The sequence below is a fragment of the Pteropus medius genome, unplaced genomic scaffold (assembly GCF_902729225.1).
Source record: "Pteropus medius unplaced genomic scaffold, Ma_sr-lr_union100, whole genome shotgun sequence".
Classification (NCBI taxonomy): Eukaryota; Metazoa; Chordata; class Mammalia; order Chiroptera; family Pteropodidae; genus Pteropus; species Pteropus medius.
In genome coordinates, this window is record NW_024351730.1 from 10,318,752 (window position 1) to 10,345,679 (window position 26,928).

General features: G+C 35.6%; 1 protein-coding gene across 2 annotated transcripts; it reads left to right on the forward strand.

Annotated features, from left to right (window-relative positions):
• Window positions 1-10,363: 10,363 nt before the first annotated feature.
• EXOC1L (exocyst complex component 1 like) lies at window positions 10,364-25,537 on the forward strand. Of its 2 annotated transcripts, none has more exons than XM_039845840.1 (3): window positions 10,364-10,717; window positions 19,137-19,267; window positions 25,135-25,537. In XM_039845840.1, exons 1-3 carry the CDS (start codon window positions 10,597-10,599, stop codon window positions 25,399-25,401), a joined length of 519 nt encoding a protein of 172 aa, XP_039701774.1. In that variant the 5' UTR covers window positions 10,364-10,596; the 3' UTR covers window positions 25,402-25,537. The 2 variants fall into 2 exon arrangements, with proteins under 2 accessions (XP_039701774.1, XP_039701775.1); XM_039845841.1 differs by having other exon boundaries at window positions 10,364-10,697.
• The last annotated feature ends 1,391 nt before the right edge of the window (window positions 25,538-26,928 follow it).

The window sequence follows — 26,928 nt, forward strand, 5'->3', positions numbered from 1 at the left end:
AGAATAAACTCAGCCAGTAAAAATTCTGGGAAACCAAAGAGATTCAGATCAACTTACAATGTGTCATTCTCAATAAAATAATGCTAAACTCCTCATACCTTCCAATTCCTCAATTTATGCAGCAATAATATTCTAAACCTTCATCTTTTATTAAATCAATACTGGAGATATAGCCAAATATCTGTTGTCAATAAAGGTCATGATACTTATCTAATCTTATGAAAATCAAGAGGGTTTCAAAACATATATCTTTGTCAGTTTGGGCCACTACAACACAATACCATAAACTGAATGGCTTATTTCTCACAGTTCTGGAGGCTGGAAGTCTGAGGTCGGGGTGTCAGCATGGTCAGGTTCTGGGGAGAGCCCTCTTTTGGGTTGCAGACTGTTGACTTCCTTTTGTATCTCGACGTGGAGAAAAGAGCATCAGCTAACTCTCTAGCCTCTTCTTATAAGAGCACTAATTCCATCATGAAAATTCTACCCTCGTGACCTAATCACCTCCCTAAGGCCACACCTCCTAGTATCATCACATCGGGGGTTAGGTTTTCACATGTGAATTTTGGAGGGACATAAACATTCAGTCCACAACTATGTATATAAAAGAGAATAAGATTTTGCCCCATAAGAAACTTCTCAGTGACATCTTCCTAGCACATAAGAATCACTCAGTTATACTAGCTATTATTGCAATGATGGGCAATGGGAAATACTCTGGAGTAGGTGGTAAAACACTTGGGTTCTAATCTAGCTATATTACCTAACACTAATTTGGTGACCTTGGGAAAAGCATTAACTTCTTGAAGCCTCAGTTGCTTAATCTGTCAAATGGGATTATTAATACTACTTTACCTACCTTAAAGGCTTCCTCAATTCACTAAATATTTATAGATCATCTAAGGACAAGACCTTGTGTTAGGTATTCCAGGATATACAAAGAGATGTAAAACACAGTCCATGCCCTCAACGAGTTTATAATCCCCCATTTTTCTATATATTCAACAAACAGTTATGGAGCACTTCCTACCAGGCACTGTTTTAGGAAACAAAAATACAGAGATGTCTAAAATATAGTTCTTTCAAAAAATAAAATACAGTTCTTTCTTTCAAGGGGCTTACAATCTAATAGATAAAACAAGGGCACAGATAACTAGAACAAGAGGTAGAGTATGCAATGAAAAGTTGAAACAAATTAGTGTGGCAGTTGAAGAAATAGAAAGCTTACACTTAGTTGAGAAGGTCAGGAGAGGCTGTGAGGATCTGGTACCATTTGAACCTGAAACAAGGAACGTAAATGGATTGACCAAAAATGTAAGCCTGGGTAGGTATAAGAGCCTAAAGTGAAGTGGAGTTGGTAGAAATCAGAAAGAAGGAATGAATATAAGTGATATTAGATGAACAATGCTTAGAAATCCATGTGGGACAATTATAATAGTAACCGAGTTACTAATGAGGATACAGTGGTGAATAAAGCAGTTGTAATCTCTATTTTCAGGAAGTTTTAGATTAGCCGAAACTAGGAAAATATTTTAAAGTTTCCCTAATACAGTCTCTATTTTAAAGTATAGTGTAGAATAGGAAATTGGAGGTTCAATAAGGCCCACACATATCAGGAGACAGAATGTAGCCATTGCAAAGATGGTTTGTTATATTCACAGATCTCCAGAAGAGGGGGTGTGCCATGCCACACCGTGGCAGACAACTCAGGGAAGCACCAAGGTCTGTCAGGAAGCTGAGGAAGAGGGGAAATCATGAACAAAAGCCTTTTTTGTGGTTTCCATGGGAAGGAATGGGTAGCGCAGGGTAGGCAAGTTTAGGATTGGCTAGTATCAGTGGGCTATGGACTTAGGGGCTGTCCCTAGAAGTCTAGTACTTGGCTCTCGGGTGGTTATGACAGATGGCTGGAGTACAAGAGCCTGATAAGGAAGATAATGGGGGTAAGCTCTGGATTGATTGGTTTGCATTTGAAAGATGCACTCACAGGTGAGTTCTTTAGTATCTCTAGGAATTAGCTAAACCTGGAAGAAGTCCCTCCAGAGGCATCAAGGGCCCCATATGTCAAAGCATCAGCATACTACTGAAAATAAAACACATGGTTAATACAATCTCCTTAAAAGTAGGGGATTTTATTTGGTTTTGCATTTCTAGCACCCACTACAATACTTCATACACAGTAAGGAAAGAGTTAGTATTTGGTGAATGACCAGGTTAGTATAACATGTTAATGTTAAGCAAATAAATAAATAAATCTTTAAAAAAAAAAAAAACCTCTTTAAGTCTGGTGGAGTTGGACAACTCTAACACATCCTTGTGCATCAGCTTGGTGGTCACTTTCTTAGGGAGGCCCTCTTCTGATTCTTCAGACTAGGTTAGATAGACACTGCAACATGGAAAACAATGCAATGTGTCACCCCAATCGCACTCAGTGAAGCAGGGCTGACAGCAGACTGCCTTCAGAGATTACCTTGAGGAGATTACAAATAAAAGTTCAATAAATAAGTGATCTTTTGAAAAGTTAAAGATAATATTAAAACCAAAAATAAAAAGTAAAAAAGAGTGATTACTTCTTTTGTGGCAAAGCTACATTATATCATAATTAGTGTTCTTTCAATTTCAAGAGACAGAAATTCAACTCAAACTTGCTTATGGAAAAAAAAAAGAATTTATTGGTAATATGAATGGAAAATGGTCTTTGGGCATAGCTGAATCTAAGGGGTCCAATGATATCATCAGAATTCTCTCCATCTTCGTTTGACTCCCACATCTATTTCTCTCTGTGCATGATCTCATCTTTTTTTTTTTTTTTAACTGAAAATAGCCTCTCTGTGATTGAGGACAATGTCCTTAAGCAGCTCCAGCCTACTTTATGCTGTTGACCCAATAAGGAGAGAGAAGCTTTTACTTTTCCTAGAATCTCTATGTAAAATTTCAATGAGGAAACTGATAGAACTTATGTCAGTCAGAATCCAGTCTGGAGACAGAAACCACATTGGTTATTTAAACAGGGAAAATTTAACATAAACAATTTTTAACTAGAACAGTAGAAGGTAGTTTATTTAAAATTAACCCTCTTTTTAAAAATAGAAGTTATTAAACAAAACAAAACAAAAAAGAGAGTCTAATGGGTTCAGAAATAGCAGGTATACAACAGCAGCTACTAACTTGAGACTAAGGATGAGTAAACAAGAAAAGACTAAGGACAAAAGAAGCCTCCTTCCCCTTGAGGATGCAATTCAGGTCTCTTTGAAAGAAGTATGGCTTGTACAGGAACCAGAAGCCTGCTAACTGGCTTACCATGGGACACCAGTCAGGACCAGTCTTTAGAAGGAGCTTACTGTTGTGGGAGGGCGCGGACAAGCTGCAACTGGTCTACAGAAGCAGGCAACCCTTGCCAGAGGGTATAGGTGGCCACTGATGGGGAGAGCATACCCTGAGGGCACGCTAGAATCTCCCTGTGCAGCTGAGAGGTCCCCACTCAAAGTAATAATAATAACAGAGAACCAGAACCTGGAAGGGAAGGATCTTCCTGCTGTTGTTGACTTGTAGGGTCACACTATTGCCCTCTATTGAGAAAGTTTAATATTCCACTAGCAGGCAAAGGAGAAATGTTTACAGGGCCCAGCTCCAAGATCACAAAGCAAGGCAAAGAAGTATGGATTTGGAGGTAAGGGCCAATAGGTTAGGCACCATCCTGCTTAGATCACATGCACAGCTCTGAACCAGTCACTGTGACCAGAGGAAGGAGGACTCTCATTAGTGAAGACTAGGCAATGGTCATGTGTTCATGCCTGTGCTATGGTCAAGCAAATGGCAGGGGGAGCAGCCCTATCCCTACACTTGGAACGGTTTCTCCATAGAAAAGATGGATTCTTCTTTCTATCTTCTAAAAAAGGAAAGAGTGCTAGGCAAAGAAAAAGAGATAGCCTTTGTATATTTTATATCAACCTTAAAGTGTCTTGGTTCCATTTGAGAGTGTGAGTATAGGAAAGAAAAAATTAAGGCCTTTCTGTAAGACTAATAACTGCATTTTTATTCATTTAAGAGATGTTAATTAAGCACCTATTATGAGAAGAGCGCATCCTTCCTAGTGCTGAACTACTGGCACCTTTGCGAACATAGGCAGAATCGAAAGGTCTAAAAATGAGCAGGAAATTGGGAAAAGGTTGAGACAGAATATGGTACCTCTATTTACAAATTAAAATGTCCTAAGAAATATGCCTATGACAGTACAGGAAAGCTTTTAAGTACTCATGGACAAATTGGAACAAGGCAGTATGGCTCAGTGGTTCAGAGTACAGACTATAGAGCAAGAATGACTGCATTCAAATCTGGCTCCACCTCAGTGTGACACTGGGCAAGTAACAGGCAACTTGTGCCAAAGTTCACTCATGAAAAATTTAAACACCAATAATACCTACCTAATAAGAATGTTGAGAAGATTAAAACTAACATCTATAAAGCTCTGAGAACAGCGCCTGGCTCATAGTAAGCACTATATGACTATTAGTGTTTATTATGAATTGGCTATTATTAGTCAGATATCAGCTATGTGACTTTCTCTCCATTAACTAATTTGAAATCTCTTTATCTCTAAAATAAGAAAAAAACTTGTTTGAAAACATCTGTATATATTTTAACATGCACAAAAGAGACCATTCTATGGAAATAACTTTATTTTTTTACTATCTTATAACATTGAAGTAGCCTCTTTATGGATGTAAATCAGGTATTCAATAGGACTAAATAGAGAAAAGCAAGCAAAAACTTATTCTTGGTGTTATTCTGTAGCAGAATAACAGAAGAAAATACAAATCTTTTCTTTATAATCTGTTTTTAAATGTTTGTAAAATTGTATGAAAAGACAAAATCTTCCCTGAACATAGATTTGTGTATATATTTTGTCAAAAGAATATTTTTTATGTAATACTTTTAGAATTTCTTTTTCTTTTTCACTTTAAAAAAGAAACTGCTTCTGTAAATCCAATGCTTTAACATGATACTAGACTATTCCGAGCAAGAAATGCACTCCGTCTCTGGCTGAGTCAGAGAACCCTTTCTTAATGAGGACTCTGGCACTGACTGTGAACCACTGAAGCCTTCTACTGTGACATATTCTGCAATATTAGTGATAAACTGAAGTCTGAAATATCAAGTGCAGCCCTTTCACACACACACACAATGTTCCTAACTAGAATTACCAAAGCAGTATTTTGATTAAAGAACAAATATTTCTCGGATTAAGTAAACTATGATATGATATGGTAATAGAATTTGTGGGTAATAGATAATATTTTGATGCCAATATTGTATCTCAGCAAGTCCTCATCGGTGAATGTTAGAATGTCAGGGAAGAGTGGTCACAATAAGAAGAAACTGCTTTGCTTCTCCTTTCAGGGATAGGGCTGTATTCTCTAATAACTTATAACAGTCAGAGTTAAGGGACTATCTTAAATATCCATAACCAGAAGAAAATAAATGGAAACATGAAAAAACACCTCACAAAGTACATCCATTTGAAATTTATCCTAAATCGTCAAAATGTATGTGCACACATACACATATACACACACACACTGTCTTAGTCCGTTCAGGCTGATATACAGAATACCATAGACCGGGTGGCTTAAACGAACATTTAGTTCTCACAGTTCTGGAGGCTGGGAAGTCCAAGATTAAGGCACCAGCAGACTCAGTGTCTGGCGAGAACCTGCTTCCTGATTCTTTCACTGTGTCCTCACTTGGCAGAAGGAGCGAGGGAACTCTCTGGGGCCTCTTTCATAAGGGTACTAATCCCATTCATGAGGGCTGCACTTCATGATCTAATCACCTCTCGAAGGCCACTCATCCTAATGCCATCATATTGGGGGTTAGCTTTTCAACAAATGAATTTGGGAGAACACATTCAGTTTGTTGTACTTATTCACCTACACACACACACACACACACACACACACACACACAATGTTCCTAACTAGAATTACCAAAGAAGTATTTTGATTAAAGAACAAATATTTCTTGGATTAAGTAAACTATGATATGATATGGTAATAGAATTTGTGGGTAATAGATAATATTTTGATGCCAATATTGTTCTGATTCCCACAAATGAAAGTTTAAGAAACACATTATAGAACTGGCATTTTTCAATGTATTATACCATTCACATCAAATGGTATCAAGTTCAGGACTCTATTACATATATCTACCTCTTAGCTTTGTTGAAAGATTAAATTAAACAATGTGTATCTCAAAAGCCAACAACAGAGCCTAGCACTGATAAGTACTGCTAAATAGTATCTTCTCTCTTCTCCTGGAGGCCACTCGAGGACACAGTGATGTGAGGGCATATACAACCAGCCTTTTTTCTTAAGCAAAAGGGATTTGGAATGTGGGTCTGAAAGAAGACTCAGAAGTTAGGGCCCAGCGTCTTTTTGCAATGTCTACCATTACCTTCTTGTGCACCTACACAGTGACTTTGAGAAGAGCAGAACTTTGGTTCAACGAATTCCCAACTAGGCTAATTCTGTAATTCCATAGAACCAATTAACTGTCTCAGCCCAGAGCTCCATGTAAACCCACCATTTCTATAATTTGTGAATATGCAAAAGGGTGAATCATATGCACACATTATTATCCTGGTATGTATGGACAGGTAGGATACTTACTCTCAGATTTTTTTAGCAAATAAATAATCCTGCGGTTGCAAGAGAATGTAAAAATTTTAAACTAGGTTGGGAAGTGATTAAGGCAAGATTCCAAAACTGAAAAATTAAAAGAAAAATAGTTCCTCAGTCTCTGAAAAAAAAAATGAGTAAGAATAAAATAGATCTGGACTATTTATAGACTTAGAAATTATAGTCTACTCCTCTAGCTGTGGGTCTTTTGAATTCAGGCTTCAGTTTCTCAGTTAATCCAAAGATTAATTAATCTATGTGTCTTATATGCAAGGAGGTCTTTTCTTCTGAATAATATGCCTCCCTGTACACCAGCTGGGCTATATCTACATAGACACATGCTTCATTACTTTACCCATGATGGTAGACTAGCTAGACTGCAATAGTGAAGCAGTAGCTATTAACATTTCCTTCCGTATGGGAAATACATTTGGGAAAGGCTGGAGTTTTAAAAACAAGTGTTTCCAGAAAAATGCCATTTTTTGATGGTTTCCTCCTCATCTCCATTGACTATTCTATAGCTCTCATAAAATAAATGTACAGACTAGAATAATCTTTGGCTATGAGGGAAGAATGTTTTAATAGCTCTATTAAATATTATAATGAATGTTTTTATGGATCTATTTGACTTTTTAATAGCCTCTTTTGTCAATGTTAGTTTTCAAATGTTTAGAGTACTGTATTCCTTTCAAATAACAAATTAGAGACTGTAAAAATGATCTTTATTTCCACTTTTAATGAATTGTCTTTTGCACTTCTAATAAGGTTGAATCCTTTGATTCTTTATAACTTAATTTTTGTAAGATATAAATATAATTTTTTCATACTAAATAACCCATTGTTTTCATTTCTTTATTACATATTCATTATAAAATTAAGCCATATGGAAAATGTATGTATTTTGAATATTAATCATGTAATATGTATATTTATAATATAACATTGTATTATGTTTTATACTTAGATACTGTTTTGATAGATTGTTCTAGTAGAACTAGTTCAAACCTTAAGGAAGACATTTATTAGCATTTTAACATGACTTTTTCCCTATAATTGTCAAATTGATATTATAAGAATTTTCAAACCAATTGGCAAATTGTTTCTGAACACAGTTAATAGCAGACATTTATTTTGGAACTTATAGATCACTATGTCAGTTCCTGAGCCTCTAATTTCAATGTTACTTAAGACCATACTGAAATACATAGCCACTCTTAAGAACTTCCAGGAAAACCCGTAATATTTCCTCCGGAAGTGCATTTGATATTCTCACAACTGAAGATCATACATTCGTGGCAACAAAAGGAAATGAGTATTGATACAGAATAAATGATTGGTAAGACTAACAACTGTCCACTCTAGCTGTGCGGATAACTGCATAACTGCAAAATCAACTGCACACACACACACACACACACACACACACACACAAATTAAGTCATTACTAGACTCTCTGATTCACTTAGTCTTTTAGTAAACACGAATAAATTGAGTGGATCAATAAACACAAAAATGCCTATGGTGTGCTAGGCACTGCACATCACATATCCTGAATTTATCGAAAGCAGGGAAAACATAGTTCCTGCCTTCATGAACATACAGTCTAGCAGAAGAGAAAAACGTAAAAGAATCAAATATCTAATTAAATTTCAATGACAATATTGCTGACGAGTTGCTCTGATTGTCATATCAGTCTTTTTAAAAATTTTCTCTCCATATGAAGACTAAAACAACCAGGAAATAATTTTTCATGTGTAAAAGCTAGAAATAATTTCTCTTCTGCAAACCTACCTCCTATGAGCCCATTTACTCATTCTCTAGATGGAAATAAAACATAGTTGTGTCATACTGACTCCACCTTCCACTTTAGCATTTAATTAGGTGCCATGGCTTATTGATTTTATTATCCAAACATATCTTGTATTCATCCCCTCTTCTCTATTTCTATATCCAAAAGCGCAGTAAGTTCTCTGGTCCTCTTATCCGAATTATTTTAATAGACTCCCGGAATCACAAACAGAATAGAAAAATATTAAAGTAGGAAAAGACCTGGAGAGCATCCTTCAGATAAGGAACCTGAGGATCAGAAAGGTAAACATTTCACCCAGGACCCCACAATTCAGCCTAGCCAGAGACATGCCATTAATTTTTCTTCAGAGCAGCTATGGAAGACACTACTGAGTGCCTGCTTACAGTCATTCTCATCCCCTTCTTCCTTGTTAGAAAATCCCTCTTCTCATAATAGGAGACAAAAATGACAAATTCTCACTTTCCTAGGGATGGCCATGCCACCTAGTTCTGGCCACTAAGATGCAGAGGGAAGTCTGTTAGCTGGTTTCTGAGGAACATTTTGCTTGACAAAAAGAGAAATTAAGTAGGAACAATCCCCCAGAAACCCTTTCTTCCTGTCTTTGGAGATGAACAGCAGCCTGAGGACAGAAAGCCAACAAACATCTGAAGACAGAGGATCAAAGAATGGAAAGCACTTGGGACCCTCATCTGTGAGCCTTAGGGCCACCTCCTTGTACACCTCTTACTATGAGAGATTGTTTAAAGTCTTTCCTATTTACAATCTCACGTCACATTTCTCTTAATTGCAGCTGAGTGCACCTTGAATGGACTTGTGCTTTGTTTATTACTTTACTTTCCATCTACCCCACTAAGCACTAAGATAACAACTAATTGGTCTACTTTCTTTTTCATTTGCCATATTCCCAGTTCCTAGAATAGAGACTGACACAGAGTCAGCCCTCCAAAAGTATTCGTGGAATAAAAAAATCCCCAAATTCTTTACTGGCTCTTTACTTCTAGGGAATAAAGTCCGAAGGATTAATCTGGCATTCACTGGCCCCACTCTATTTTTCTAGCCTAATCTTTTACCTTCGCACATGCTGCAGCTTAGAAAAACTGGACTATTCCCTTCCTCTCAAACACTCCCTGTGCTTTCCTGGTGCAGGGCTTTGGCTGACAATGTTCCTCCCACAGAACATGCTCTTCTTTCTCCACCTCAGTACTTTCTTCCATTCTTCAAGCTTCAGCTCTTCTCCAGTAGAACTTTCCAGGTACAAACATCTTTTCTATGTTCTCTTCTCTTTTGTGCCATTTTCCACTTTTAAACATTTATGATAGTTATTTGTGTACTCACTTTTATTTGATTATAAACTCTCCTTGAAGATAAGAAAGTCACTCTCCCAAGAAACAAATATAATGCTTTGCCCCTATAAGTACATAGTAAAATTTTCTTTGTGAGTAGAGGGATAAATAACATTAAAGTGAGCCCAGTTTTAAAACAATTTAGACCAGGAATTGGTGCTCTCATGGAAGCAAAGGTCTGAATGAATTGCAGGAGGGGAAAAGAAAGGAGGAAAGAGACTTGTTGGAAGTATCAGGAGCAAACAAGCATGCTTTTCCTCTTACTGATGATAGCAAAGTTCTTAATAGAAAATGATCCTAATCAATAGAGCCAGACAGCTGATTTATATAATGGAATCAAGCTGAAGTAGTGGTCTTCCTCTAAAGAGCGATGTGAAAGGGGAAAGGGCTGCTAGACTAGGATAAGCAGGGGACTCCACAAGTACATCTGCTGGTGTTCAATGTTCCCGATCAACAAACCACAGGAGAGCTCCAGAGAGCAGCCTGCCTGAGCCTGGATGCTGAAAAGTGACGGTGGGGCTAGTGCTGCTGCTGTATTTTGGCTGCTGCTGCCGCCGCTGCCACTAAGCAGATACCGCAGCGAGGGGTCTGGCCGCGCGGAGCGCTCTGGGAGCCCAGGCCCGCCAGCAGGGTGAACTTAAGAGAGTGAAGGCTGGGGGGTGGGCCCGACTCCTCCAGGAGCTGCAGACCAAAACGGGCAACCGAGGCAGCAAAAGGAGAAAAAGGGTGAGCTTGAGACAAGATATCAGGCCAAGTGGAATTGGAGGAAATGTCATCATTGGTAAAAGAGGACTTGGAGAAGAAACTGTTTAAGCCACTCTCGCAGAATCTGTACGAGTTTATCGAAATAGAGTTTTCGGTCCAGGATAGGTATTACCTCTGTGTGTCAGGTAATCTGTTCTTTCTGTTATACTTTTTAAATGTAAATAACTCTAATGCTTGGCTGATAAGGGGGAGGTTTTTGTATTTATTTTCCTGTATAATAACAGCACATATGTCTTCTCGTGATAGAACTTAACTATGACAAGTTTAAAAATTCGGATTCTACACAAATTTTTTAGGTGCTAAAATGGAAGACAGAAAAAAAATACTGTATTAAGAATATTTGGACTAATTGTACAGAAATGAAACTGGGTATATCCTTTTCCTGATTTGATTATTTTGTCTCCAATCTTTTATCTAATTCACTTGCATGGCATGCAGTTTTACTGTAGAAGAGCTCATTTTTAACAATTCAACAGAGAGCTCTCCAATGTATTTAAACATTGCAGAGCTCATTATACAGAGCTCTCCGTATATTTTTAAATACATTGGAGAATTGAGCTCCATTTCCAATTAATCTAGAAAACTAGGGTTCTCCCTTTCTATGTTACGAAAGAAAAAAGACCTTCAGTTTTCTTTCGAGGGCTTATTTTGAATAGAGAAATAATCTTTTAAAAATTCTTTCTCTCGTAGGAAGCATGCTCACAGAAATAATACTTTAATGGTAAAAATTAGTTCATGAAGATGGAACTCTAAGGTTAAAGCATGTGCTCTAAACTATTAAACTAAAATATTTTCCCTCATGGTTTTAAAATTCATGAATATTGCCCAAAGGTAGAAATTGGCTTTTCCACTTAATTATGACTTGCCTAACCTGTACTTTTTTGCTGAGTTTGGACAGAAATACTTGTGCCATTATTGAATTTAATATACAGCATTCCCTTTTCCCAGTCCATGCCTTTTAATACTTTTCAAGGTTTCAGAGGAAAGAGCTTAGAAACTCTTAGGATTCATTGTGGACTTTCCTTTATAAGGCACACACTTCAGCATTTTCAGAAAACAACTTGTTATAATTCCCTTCTGGTAATGAGCTTAGAAGGACTTTCTAATAGTATCAAAAGGGAGTACTGTAAGAGAAGTAAAACATCTTTTAAAAAAAGTGCTAAGAATTATTTAAAATTCTTTCATTCCTATTAATTATCATATTTACTCAATAATAAAAACAGTGATATATATCTAACACTTTACCTAGCATATTTTGCTATATAAATAGAAAGTTTATGAATACACTTCAAAATATAAAGAATATTTAAATACAAAATATATGAGTACAGCAAGGTAAAAAGTTTAACCAGCTCAGGAAAAGGAAATAATTTAAAGTATGGAAAAAAGTTAAATAAAACAATTTTAGAAATTATATTGTATCCTAACCATCAAATCTTAAAGTATTTTGACTTAATATGTTAGAGAAGATGCTTATTCCAACATTAATATTTAATAATTTTATACATATTGTGATCCTACTTTATAAAGCTAATTACTCATCATGTAACATTAATAGATAAGTGTTTTTATAGAAAAACTTATAAAAATAAAATAATCACAATAATATATATCTAATTTACCAAAATATATCTTAACACCTCCCTTTAACTATATAATTAACTAAACTTGTTCTAACTGGGAGAAATAAAGAGTCCTAGAATTAAATTTTTGGAATTGAATGTGATTTCCACCCACCCCCTCACCACCACCACCACCACCACCAATATCCTTGAGTTCTGAGAAAAATATTGTGGGCTGGGGTCACTTGCTGTCTTTTCTCATAAATGACATGAATCTTTTTAACCAGGATTGGAAGGTCAAGGGGTTGGCATTGTTAACATGTTTGAAGGCTACCTCTATAAGGTTCAATTTTCTCATCTGGAAAATGACCAACTAAAGTAGGTGATCACTTTCATTAGTAAAATTCAATGATTCTGTCATATAAGAAGCAAGGGAAAACAAGGTCCTCTCAGATGTGAGGAAAAGAAGATTATACTGTAATATTATAGGCAAAAGTTGACATTATAAGTCATATTAGTTCACTGACTTTTCACAACTCTCCTCTATATCACATCCATCAATTAGAAAGCACTTTCCCCAAATGTAACATCAACGTCTCTTTATGGCCATTTCAAATACATTAAGACAAGAACAGTAATTTAAGGTAAAATCAATGCAATGCTTGACAGTCCTAAATCTCTGACCACGCTTTACTCAGAAAATTTCCATTGATATGAATCAAACAAGTCACATCACAATTGTTGAGGCAGGTAACTCCAAATTTTGAATGTTGATCACCTTCAGGAAGTAATGAGATGCATAATTATGATTGCTTTTTATGTCCTACAATCCAGCAGTTCTAAATTTTTAAGAATCACAGGTCTAGAGTAGTCAAATTCCATCACGCATTTTTCAAATTAAAGAAGATATGTTTAAATAAGTTAAACTTTCTATTTATCCGATCACAATCTGTCACTTGCAGGAGTCTCGCGACCAGATGATTGTGATTTCCTGTCAATGTAATAAAATCAGATGTCGTAAACTCAATTGCTCTCTCTATAGTTTGCTAGGATTTATGTTGGGGGTTTCTTGGCACCTTAGTCTCCTCTCACTTCTGGGTTTGCATGGTCACTTCTCCTTGGATTAGCTTCCCCTAGCCTAGAACATCATTATCCCTGGCAGTTAAAAGCAGCATCTTCTTATGAAGGAGAGAGGAGCTCTTTTATGTGTGGGCACTTGAAAAGGATAAGTCACTTGTGCAATGATAAGAGTGAAATGAATTAAAGAAATTCTGAAAGACTCGAAATGGAATATAAATCATTAACTATAATTACATGGGAAGTAGCAAGACATGGTGGAATGGTCCTTGAAAGTCTTGGAATCAGACAGATCTAGTGTAAAACCTAACTCTACTTTGCTCACCTGCCTGCCATGAAATTTGGGGCAAAATAATTAATCTCTGTGACATCTCCAAAATGGAAATAATAACACCTATATCTCACATGGTGCTCTCCTGTTAAGTCCTCAGTAGGAAAACGCAAACATGTTAAACTATGTTCCAAAAAAATAAAATAAAAGATAGGGTTGTATTTTTAAAGATGAAGAAAAATGTATTTACTGTGAAAATATATGCTGAAATATATATGTGTAAGTAGTATATACTGTAAAGATTTATAATAAAAATAAAATATGCAGTAAACATGAGTATGTATATTTAATATATAATTAATTATATATTAAATTGTACATTTTATAAATAAAAATTATATACATATTCAGATACAGGTTATTTTTAAGTAATTAATGTCTAAGAATGAACATTTTCCATTCATAGACATTAATTTGAAAGTAATTGGCACTTACTAGAATTATGAAAATAGTATGCATAATTTCTCCATACATATTACATTTTGATGCCAGAACAGAACTAATTCTCTGTGAGCTAGAGAATCTAACAAATAATTTACAATAAGTGTTAACAATAAGAGTATTAAATAAGAGTAAGTTAAGAAAAAGAAACAAAATACTGAAAACTGGGTGGCTTATAAACAACGAACATTTATTTCTCACAATTCTGAAGGCTAGGAAGTCCAAGATCATGGCACTGGCAGATTCCATGTCTGGGTAGGACCTGCTTACTCACAGACTGCCATCTTTCCTGTTACCTCACATGGCAGAAGGGGCAAAGGATCTCTCTGGGATCTTTTTATGAGGGCACTAATGCCATTCATTCATGAGGACTCTGCCCTCATGACCTGATCACCTTGGAGGTTAGGATTTCAACCTATGAATTTTAGGGGAAACATAAACATTCAATTTATAGTACCCAGTATAACCCAAAAATTGATTTTGTAAAAATATTTCCAGAAAAAATATCATATGAAAATTACTTTTTTGATGAAATCAATAATAGCATTTGCAATGACCCAAGACACCATCAATACATTGAAACATTTTCAATAAAGCTTTTTGTCTTTGATAACTATAATAACTTTTCCCTATTTTTAATTTCAGTGATGAAAACAATTATATAGCACTAGTCTTGGAAAAGAACAGTCACTTGTTTATTTAAATCATTTTTGTGCAGCTTCCTCATGAGCTACTGTTTTCCCTCTATTCCGCCGATTGTATTTGTTCAATCGGCCAATCTTCCTTCCACTTAGCCTCATGAATACTAGTGGCTATTTTACCGTGGTAATAGAGGTAGTTATTAATGACAATGTTTATGTTGAAATTAAAAGTGAAAATAAATGGTTGTCATGATTTAAGATCGTAATTCTGAAAATGTTAACTAAAATATTAAAACTGGAGCAGGTTCATTCTGAAATTCCCTGGATCTGTAGATATATTCACTAAGTAATAATTACACAATGGCACCGCTGAGGTTACTGAAACCAACTCTAACATTTTGACGACATAAACACATTTCTGTTTTAAGACAATTGATATATCTCCACTTTGCCACTCCATTAATGTGGATATGGCCATTTAATTTTGGCTGGTAGCACAGCTCAAGTGTGGAAATTAGGGATTGGGTTCACTCCAGCCTGAGTAGACTTCTTTGACTCTTAGCTAAGGGCAATTCTTGGAGCCTCCTTGGCTCTAGAGGAGGCTATTTTGCCAAATTGTTGAGGCAAAACTGAATCTGGGCTGCGTTATTATATCAAAAGTTTAACTTCTAAAGCTCTTTTATTTTCTTAGTTTGATATTAGTGGGCCAGTGATCATTAATATAAGAAAACTTAATAACTGGTAGATCCTACCTTCTAAACATCTTTCTCCATTCTCTCCCAACAACTCATCCTTTACAGAACTGCCCCCCAAAAAACTTTCTAAAATTTATAGCTCGGCCTATCTATTCATTAAAATCCTTTAGTGACAACCCTTCCCCCAAACTCCCACACACACATAGCTTTCAGGATAACATTTGAACTCCTGAGCCTAACATTCCAGACCCTTCAGAAACTAGCTCCTGCTTAACCTTCTTCCCAACTGTCACACTCCAGACCAATAATACCAATGCCTGTGAGGACTCAGAAATGCCAAGTATTTCATGTTTTTGTACACATGCTGTTCCAGAACTCCCTTTACCCCTTTCTTCATTCTGCTAACTCCCACTGCTCTTTACAGTGCAGATGACCTCATTCAAGAAGCTCTCTCCGACCCTGAATCAGATGAAGATGTCCCTTCTCCATGTTCCTAATTACCCCATCCATGTCTCATTCACAGCCCTGTGATTATATGTTTTCTTTCTGAAGCTCCCACTCCCTGTGATCTCAGTGAGCACAGGAACGGTGTCTTATGGGAATTCATTTTTTTAGTGCTTAGCACAGGGCCTTTAATAAAAGGGCAATCAAAAATTTATCCAATTAATGAAATGAATCAGTGGGTCTATAGCCAATTAACCAGTCATCAGAACATGTAGATGAGGCAGTGGAATTTGCTTCAAATTACATTTTCATTCAGTATCCAGTTATTTCTCCTCATCCCCATCCTCTCCCACCCTCTAAGGAGCAAGTAAGACTGCTAGCCAGAACAAGAACATCGTAGTTTGGTTCTAGAGTAGAGCCTTTGTCTGGAAAGGTACAACTGCCTTTTTCTTTTTTTTTTTTTTGTCCACTAATGGCCCTTTTTAGGGTGAGAGAAATGTACATGGGCACAAATCCACTGACTTTTACACATAATTTCAGAACTCTGAGTCATATTTTTTTTTTACCCCTGGTTAAGATCTTTTGCTCTAGGTCCCCTCCGGAACATGGCCCTCAATCATTCTCTTTGTCCCCAAAATATGCAACCCCTCTTCTTCCAAATTCTTGTAATATGTGATGTAAATCACAGTTTTTAGTCTCTTCTTATTTATTTTTTAAATCCTACCTAACCCAGGAACTGGCAGACAATATTCACTCAGTTAGTGAGTGCATGCAGGATTCCCCTGCAAGCTGTCATATGCCTTCACCATTCTAGAAAAACTGCCCTCAGGGAAGAAATCAATGATCTTCCCCAAGTCAGATTCAGTGCCACGAATGAACTCTTACTTTACCCAACAAAGTGACTTCACAGAATTGTCTCCAAATCTTTGAAATTCTCCGTCCTCTTGATTTCCATAGCATTGTACTTCTAAGATTGTCTCTTTTCTGATGGCCCCTCTCATCTTCTCATACCTCTCTGCTGGTACCCTTTTCTTTTCCATTCTGCCTCACCTCTTTCTTCTGTTCTTTTCTCTATAAACCTAGTCTTGCAAACCTGTTCACATAGAAAATTCCAAGTCCATATCTTTATTCTTAAACTATATTCTTTTATCTCCTTCTCTTCTGAGATACATCGTTATTCCACCCAACCATACTTTTCTATTTTGATTTCCATCAAGTGTTATTTCCATCCAGTGTTATCAATGCCTTATTTGAATCTTACTTGGATTTGCCACTTCTATTATGAAAATAATAGCCCACATATTATGCCTAGATTATGACAACTCTCTTAAAACAAACAAAATGAAACGTTTTAATAATTGCTATAAGCCAGGCACTATCCTAAGTTATTTATATACTTTATCTTTAATCTTTACCCTCTATGAGTTTGTATCTCTCTGATGTCTACTTTACAACATGAGAAAACTGAGGTTTAATCTCCCGAGGGATTAAGTAGTTTACTCAGACTACAGTGTAAGAAGCAATGTCATGATTTGAATCCAGAGTATCTGAATTCAAGTCGCGCTGCCTCTTCCAGGGAACTCCAGTTCCTTTTTCTTTTATTCTTCAATGTATCTTGTGCATCATTACTTCCAGAAAAATACTCCTTTAACAGGACACCACTGTATTAGTCTCCTGTTCAAGGAGGAAAGAAACCTATTAACTATGTATTATTGTATGAGCTTTCACTGAACACCTGACATATTGCCCTCTTCTTAGATTTGCCAACCTGCTCAGTCTTCTTTCTGTAGGGGATGACTTCAGCTCTGTCATCAACATTAAGCTCAGCTGATTGCCTTAATTTCAGAATCACCTGCACCTTCAGAGGAGAATTACTCCCTTCATGAGCCCCAATTCTGGAGCCCTCACTGTCTAGGCCAGCCACCCGTCCCTCCTACCAGAGTGGGGATTCGGGCACTACAAGTCTATAGTGGTTCCGTCACTTTTCAAATCCTCTTGCCCCCATATCCTAACACCGACCAATCTATATAGTTCACTTTCTCTAATTCTACATGGTGCATTTCAGCTCCTGCTGTCCACTCATTTCCCCATGCTGTCCTTTACCTAGAAATGCCTTCAGATCATCTCTGCCTTTCCAAAGTGAACTAATGTTAAAGCTCTATCTAGAATTATATTTCTTTCATAATTCCTTCCTTAACTATTCCAATCCTCTCCCTTCCTAGAACTGTTGAACATATACGGTTGGCTCCAGATTGCTTATCTATCACTATGTTTATATTGCAATATAATCCTTTATATCTTCTTGACAAGGAGGGCATGCCAAGTGGTACTTTCAAAATTGCATCAACCATCTTGAAAGAACGTTTAAGACACTCAATTCCGATTGCCATCGCTACATAATTATACATATATATCATTATAATATATATTTTATGCAACTCACGTGTGTTAACTTTGTCTCCTCAACAAAACCATAACTTTCTAGAGGACAGGGACCGTGTCTCATATTTGTACCCTCTGCAGTATCTATAGTAGTTCTATCAGGCAAATAGACACTCAGTAAATACTTCTTTATAATTCAGACTCATTGGTAATTTTTAATTCGGGAGTTCTAACACCGAAGGTTGATTCTTATGTGTTCTTATGAGACCAAAGAATGATTTTAAGGCCAAGAAATTATTTTCTTATTTTGTTTACATAAAATAAGCAATAATTTTCTAATACCTTTCAAAGTATAGTACTAAAACTTTTTGCCTGAGTGGCACATTTTCAATACTAGAATTTTGGAGACACACTAGAGAGGATTAAAAATCTCAAACAATACCAAACAGTAGCTGTGATGCGAGCACTTCTACATCAAAAATCTCACAGTGTACACGGGAGTATTTTCATGGTCACTCTTAACATTGTGTTGCTGTGTGAACAGAACTGTTTATTTCCTGACCTCACTTTCTTATTTGTCATAAATTAAAATTCCAACTTGTTCTGGTAAATACTTTGGCACTGGCTGTATGCTAATACTAAGCCTCTTATTTCCTGCCCTGAGTTGAACCCCATTCCCCACCACAAATCTCATAGCTGAAAGCACATAACTTAATGTTCTATCTGACAGACATTATTGTGGTTGTATGTAACCACAATTGTAGCAAAAATAAAGTTAACACACTGAGCAAATTTGGGGCATACTCATGAAAGTTCAGATAAATCAGAGTTCATAAATGGGGTGGGGTGCAGATATAATGTAGATTCAAGCTTAGTATATGAAAAAGAGATATATAAATACTGAAAAGTATGATGATGAATAATTATCATCTAAGAATTTATGTAAACTAAGTGTTTTTTCTGTCCTGCAGTGACCAAAAGTGAAGAAGTAAAAATAATCATGGTGAAACACTACAGAATAGGTTTAGATGAAAAATATGAAGTAACAAAAAAGTGGTCTTTGAATGATCTGCAGATGATTGATGGAAAAGAAGCAGATACCGTAAGTGTTACGCTTTGTAAAGGAGACGTGGGATCGATACGCTGGAGATCTTTATGTTCAATATTCTCCTTTATATATTCTTGGCATGTAACTAAGTATTAAGATGACATATTGTTCTTAAGTTGTACGGTTTAATCTACTGGGATGAACTACTGTTTTTTTGTTGTTGTTGTTGTTGTTCTGTTTTTATGAGTTTAAATTTGAATTTCGTCTATCAAATTTAAAAGCATTTTTTCCAAGAGCTTCTTAACAGGTTAAAATACAACCTTCCAGTCAATTCTGAAACTTTAAATATACAATGTTTCCACCACTACTCTCTACCCACCCCAATTTCCTCCATAAGGTTTGGGGATTTCTTCCCTCATCTTCTTTAAATTTTACTCTCAGTTAGTCACTCAATGCACCAGAAGGATCAATAACTCTTGGAAATTCTACAACCTTACAGTCAAAGTGTGGGGGGAAAGTGTATACTCCAATCTCTCCACTTGACTATGTGACAAGTAGTTTTCTTAGTCTCTCCTCAAACTCTTCTACCTGTGGAAAACACATTGTCACATGAGAGAGTCCATTCCATTTCTGAATTGCCATACTTTATTTATAATTTTCCTGCTTATGTTTAACCAAAATCTGATCATTATAACATCCACCCATCTGTCCTAGTTTTGCCATTTGGAGTAATCTAGGACAAATCCAATCTTCCTTTCACATAGCAGCCTTTACAATGTTGAGGACAATTACAATGTTCCCTCAAGTTTTCTCTCTTCTAGGCTAAATGTACTCATTTCATTCTTTAAATGACTTTCATATGAAGATCATATAAGATAATATGACAGAGAAACACCAACAATAAGAGATAGTAGCATTGGTGTTATTTTATTCCATGTCATTGCTTTAACACCCTTCAGTACACTATTTTCTCTCCTCTGAAATGCTTCTGTGTTCTAGAATTAAATACAGTACTTTAGAATTAGCGTGACTAGTTTGTATTTCCTTTGCTCTGGATTCCTTATTTCTATAAATAATTAACTGAAACCTTGAGTCTTTTGTGTATGATTTGCCATGTAATCTGATCTGCCATACCCTTTACTTACACACAATAAAATCTAAATAAAGGCCCTGGTGATCTGGCTTCTTTATCCCTGGTCATTCCCCCTTAAACTTTATACATCCGCAGTGCTTAACTATTGACTCTTGAGGTTTAGAATGAGCAATCACCTCTATCTCTTGCCCTATTCCCAGATTCCCCATTGGGTAAAATCCTACGCTCTCAACCCCCATCAAATTGTGGATATAAATGTGTTATAGCCATAATCCTACAAACTGCAACTGTTAGCTTTTTCTGCCTCTTCTCTGGATGGAAAGATTCTGAAAAGCTGGGATTATGGCTTTTCATCTTTTATCATAGCCTTCTGCATGATTGATATTAGGCACTCTTAATATTTTTGTTATTGTTGGATGAATTAGAACTTAAGTTCATTTATTCTAAATCCCACGCAATGCCATATTCTTACTCTGGTTTATTCTTAGTCTTATTATCAAATCTTCAAGTATTTTGATTTTTTTAAATATTCACTGTAATATGATGCAGATTTAATGAGCACAACATTTAGGACTTCATTCAAGTCAATAATAAAATTGATGAAGTGGGCAGGGCTAAGTTCATACCCCTAGGTAATTGATAGATTATCATTACCATTACTATTACTACTAGTAGTAGTACTGCTACCTGCTACCATCTTCCATTTAGTAAACTCTTATCAGGTGCCAGGAACTACACAAAGCTCTTTCCAAATATAATTTTACATAATCATCACAAAACTCCATGAATTGGATTCTATTATTACTCCCAATTTATACATGAGGAAAATCAGACTTAAAGAGATTAATTGACTTGCCCAAGGTCACATAGCTTTTAAGAGGTGGAGCTACAGCCATAAAAAAATGAAATCCTACCATTCGCATTGAAATGGATGGACCTAGAAGTTATGCTGAGTAAATTAAATCAGACAGAGAAAGATAAATACCATATGATTTCGCTTGCATGCGGAATCTAAAGAACAAAAAACACAAACAAATCAGAAACAGACTCACAAATATAGAGGACAGTCTGGTAAAGGCCAGAGGGGAGGGAGGTTATGGGGGCTGTGAGAAAGGGGTGAAGGATTAAAGAAGTATAAATTAGTAGTTGACAGAGGGTCACGGGGTTGGGGAACGCAGCATAGAGAATGTAGTCATCAGTAATGTAATGGCTATGTGTAGAGACAGAGGAAAGAAAGAGTAATCAGGAGGATTGTTTCATAAACTATATAAATGTCTAACCAATGTACTGTATACTTGAAACTAATAATAAAATTTTTTTTAAAAGGTGAAGCTAGACTTTATGCAGAAATTTATTAATTTGCCTTCTGTGTGCTGTTTGTTTAACATCTAAAATGCATATACATTCATTCATTTATTGGGAATTTATGGTATGTCGGGCCCTGCTAAGCTCTGAGGATACAGTGGAGAATTAGATACCCAGAAGGACTTAATTCTGCCTTAATTATCTAGACTGAATACCTAAATTTTGTCCTTAAGATCTTTACTGAAATCAATATATGCGATCTGCTATTATCTTGATATCACCTAGGAATCCTATCTTTAAGATTTGGTGTGTTTGGCATGACTTCTTGGTAAAAGCATGCTGGATTTCACTGCTTTCTTTCCTAAGTACTCATATGGCATTTTTCTGAGAATACATTCTACATAAGTGTTCAACACTTAGGAAGTAGTTAAATAAATTATTGTATATCAATATGCTGGAATAAACACAGCCATTAAAAATCATGTTTCCAAAAGATACCTCAGAACACAATTGTTAACCATTGAATCAATTTTTAAAAAGTCAGTAATACAAAACTTTTCTACAATAGTCTCATTTTTCATATTTAGTCTATCATATTATTGAAAACTGAAATCTGAACCTTAAATTTTAATATAAAAATACATAGAGGTATATACATATGTATCTATTAAACAAAACAATATTTTAATGATAATTATCTCTGTAAGATAGGATTACACATTTTTTAATTATTTTCTTTCTTCTTTATACATTAATGTACTTGCCAAAATTTCTATACTACATTAAATTTTAGCAGGAATCAATGTCAAGTTCACTAATCTGTAGTTTCAGGAATTAACTATCCCCACATTCTTTTTCTGACCATTTTTCTTTTCTTATTTTTTTCTCAAGTTCTCAAATATTACTGATGTCATAATTATTTCTACAAGTTTGGTCAGCGTCTGAGGATGCATTCATCAAGACTGTCAACTTAGATTCATTGAAAGCAGATAGCGGTGCTCTATTTTCTCCTCACTTTCCTGGCCTTTAATTCTATAACAACAATATTGATTCTTCTCTTTCCTATTTAAAGATCATTCTCTTTACAAAAAAGATACAAAAAAGAAGTTGACTACTTCTATTTTCCTCATCCCTTTAGGACCTAACATATTAAATTTCCAGAAGAAAAACTATAATATCCAAAGAGTAGTTCTTTTAAAGACTTTTTTTCCCCTATGGATAAAGTAAAAATATCCCAGTTGTTCTGGGAATTTCTACTTCTCCTCTCTCTTGGAATTGAATCCTCAGGAGTCAGCATATATATTTTTTCAATAGCAGCGATACAGTTTTAAATAGAGCACTTTAGAGCCAGAAAATTGGACTGTAAAATGAAATGGATTTTAAGCTGAAGTTAATTTCTAAAGCAGAAATCAAAATGACTGGGGGTTTGAAGACTGACATGGTGCAACAGGAGAGAGGATGATACAGCAAAAAGTGGTGTTGGGTCGATTGAGATCTTAGTTCTTGTCTTGCCTCTGCCAATAACTACATGTATGACCTGGGCTTCACCTCTCTGAAAACTATTATCTCAGCTATAAACAAGAGATTACTGAATGATCTGTGAGATCCCCTTTTAGCTCTAGGATTCTATCAAGAAAGAAGGAGAGAGGGAAGGGGAGAGGGTGGGAAAGATGAAAGGAAAAAGGGAGAGAGGGAAAAAGGGAGAGAGGGAGGAAGGATCTTATATTAAAATTTTGGTATGTTTGGCACCAAGGAGAAAGGAGAAACCTTTTTTCCCTTTCAGAAGTCTGTAAGTAGATTTATTCTTTTCTTCTATCCCTACCCATCCTCTGAAATTCATTACTCTAGAAAGGACGGAAGGAAGGAAGGAAGGAAGGAAGGAAGGAAGGAAGGAAGGAAGGAAGGAAGGAAGGAAGGAAGGAAAGAAGGAGGACTTATATTCTATGTACATGCCTGCTCAGGCTCTAATTATTAGGCTAAAGGAAAAAAAATTAATCCTTTCCAAGTATCTCAAAAGCATAAAGGATATTTTCTACATGATAAAGAAAAAATGTTTCAGTGAGGAAACTACATTAGGAGTGTGATTAGTATTTGCTGATGGAATGAGTATGATTTCCTTTTATTGAGATTGCGCAAGTATCTTTCAAGCTGCAATTATGACAGCTAGGAAAATTTTGCAAGATATGACTAGGGAACACTGCACTTAAAGTCACATCACCCTTGTCCATTCTTTTTAAAAAGTGTTTTGTTTTTTTAAAATGTGTTAATGGTATAAAGCAAAGTGGTATTAACATCAGTATCATAATCTTTGGGGGCAGATTTGGGAAAGGGAACTATCATTTATTAAGCTTCATACTAAGCAGTTTATATGATTAATCTCATTTAAAAGTCATAGTAACCTTATTTAAAAAGAGGAGAAAAGTGAGGGTCAGATTACATAAGTACTTTGCCTGTAGTTACAACAGAGATTCAAAATGATTGTCTAACTTCAAAACCCACCTTCTTTTTCCTGCTTCCTGTAAGAATTATCCTATTAAAAAAAATTGTAAATGCCTAAGTTATTTGTATATAATGTTTACACACTACATGGTAACAAATTATTCATTGTCTTTGGTCTCTCTTTGCCTCCTTGTCATTTAAGGCAATGTTTACCTCCACTTCTCTTTTTGTAGGGCTACTTCAGATCAATTCAACACACACCTGTTGAGAACTTAGTAGTTGCCAAGGATAAACACTAGGAACACAAAGATAAATATTTCAAACCCTCTGCCCTCAAGGAGAGGTAGGAGTTAGGCAGATAATGAATGTGAAAGCATTTTGTAAACTGAAAAGCACTCTATAAATGCAAGGCATTGTTGTTACTGCTATTAGTAACAATAGCAAGTATTATTATTTTAACACACAGGACTTAGATCAGGTTTGATGTCTGCTTTTTCTCCAAACATCTCCACTAGAAGTATAACAAGAGCCTGGAAGCAGTCTTTAGTAATTTTCAGTTTCAGTTAAATGATTTAATGAACCTTGTGATTAACTTCAAAGGTAATTTCTTGCTATTAACTTCAAACTCATCAAGTTGGTGATGTGTAGTGTGTCAAAAGCTAATTAGTCATCCTGTATTTCCCCCTTCTATCTTTGGAATAGCACAAAGAACCAACCTTCTGGTAGAGAAAAGGAGAAACCTTTTCTTCCCTCCAGAAGTCTGAGTGAATTTATTCTCTGCTTCCCTTCTTACCCATCCTCTCAAATTTACTACCCTAAGAAGAGTTGATAACTGCACATTCTGAGACATGTTTTATTTGTGTAATTGAAAAATTACAGATGCTTCAAAAATAATTCTTATTGTTGTTCTTTTATGAAGGAGTGTGTTTGAAGCAGGTAAAGTTTTGAAAAGCTCATTTGTAGAAAAATGTTTGGTACTAATACTTTATAATCAATAAGCATATACAAAAGAATATGAGAGAATCCAGGAAATCTAGTCACTTTCTTGACTACAAACAAAATCATGTCTCTCTTTCTCTTCTAGGACAATCCATTTTTTGATCTGCACTTCAAGAAAGTGTACAGTTTAGAAGCATATAGTTGTGCTTCTAAATATGCCTTTGCTCGAACTGTGAATAAGCTGAATCATGAATATCTTAAGAAAGACTTACAGATCGTGAACTTTGATTCTACTTACATTAATGATGATTCCATTTGGTCCTCCAACAACAAGGATTGCTTGGTTCTTATGAGAATATGCTTTTATGCTTTCAATCTAGTGTGCCTGTCCCTGTGTCCCCTGCCACTCTGAAAATGTACATCTTATTCTTTCATTATTACTCTATGAAAATGGTTCCCTAAGTAATATTTATAGTCATGATTTTGTTTTTTCCCTTTGTCAGTGATTGTTATTTATATGAAAATAAAGTGATGCTTCGTGAATTACAGTAGAATGTGTTTTAATGTAATCATTCAACAGTAAGGACTTTTGCCTATGTGTTCCTTGGAAACTTTGGAAGGAGTCAGATGGTTTTGCCTAAATTAGTATTCCACTAAAGAAGTATCTTAAAAGGCCTAAATATCTGAAAAGATAGCCCACGTTCATGGATAAGAATACTAAATTGTTAAGATATCAGTGCTACTCAAAGCCATCCACAGATGCAATGCAATTCCTATCAAAATTCCAATGGCTTCTTTTGCAGAAATGGAAAAGCCAATCCTCAAATTCATAACCAAATAGCCAAACAATCTTGCAAAAGAAGTACAAAGTTGAAGGACTCACATCTCTAATTTCAAAACATACTACAAAGCTACAGTAATCAAAACTATGTAGTACTGGCTTAAGGATAAAAGTATAGACCAATGTAATAGAATTGAGAATTCAGAAGTAAGCCCATCACCTATGATAAGCTGATTTTTTACAAGGGTGCCAAGTTTATTTAAAGAGGAAAGAATGATCTCTTCAACAAATGGTTCTGGTACAACTAGATATCCACCTACAAAAGAACAAAACTGGACCCCAAACTTACACTATACACAAAAATCAACTTAAATGGATTAAAGACTTGAATATAAGACCTGAAACTATAAAACTCCTAGAAGAAAACAGGGGTAAATCTTCAGGACCTTGGATTTGGCAATGGATTCTTATAATGTGAAATGCATGAGCAACAAAAGGAGAAAATAGATAAACTAGACTTTACCAAAATTACTTTTGCATCAAAAGACATCGTCAAGAAAGTGAAAAACAACCTACAAAATGGGAGAAAATATTTGCAAATCATATATCTGATAAGGTTTTAATACCCAGAATATATAAAGAACTCCTACAACTCAATAACAAAAAAGACAAATAACCTAGTTAAAAAATGAACAAAGGACTTGAATAGACATTTATCCAAAGAAGATATATAATAAGCACAAGAAAAGATACTTAACATCATTAGTCATTGGGGAAATGCAAACTAAAACCACGATGAGACACCACTTCACACCTACTAGGATGACAAGTGTTGCAAAGATGTGGAGAAATTGAAACCCTCATACATTGCTTGTGGGACTGCGTAATGGTACAACCACTGTAGAAAAGTTTTACATTTCCTCAAAAAACTAAACACAGAATTACCAAATGACCCAGCAATTTCACTCATGAGAATGTACCCAAAAGAACCGAAATCAGGGACTTGAATAGATGTTTGTACACCAGTGTTCATTGAAGTATTATTCACAATAGCCAAAAGATGGAAGCAATTCAAGCATCCATCAATAGGTAAATGGATAAGCAAAATTTGGTATCTACATACAGTGAAATGTTATTCTGCCATTAAAAAGCAATGAA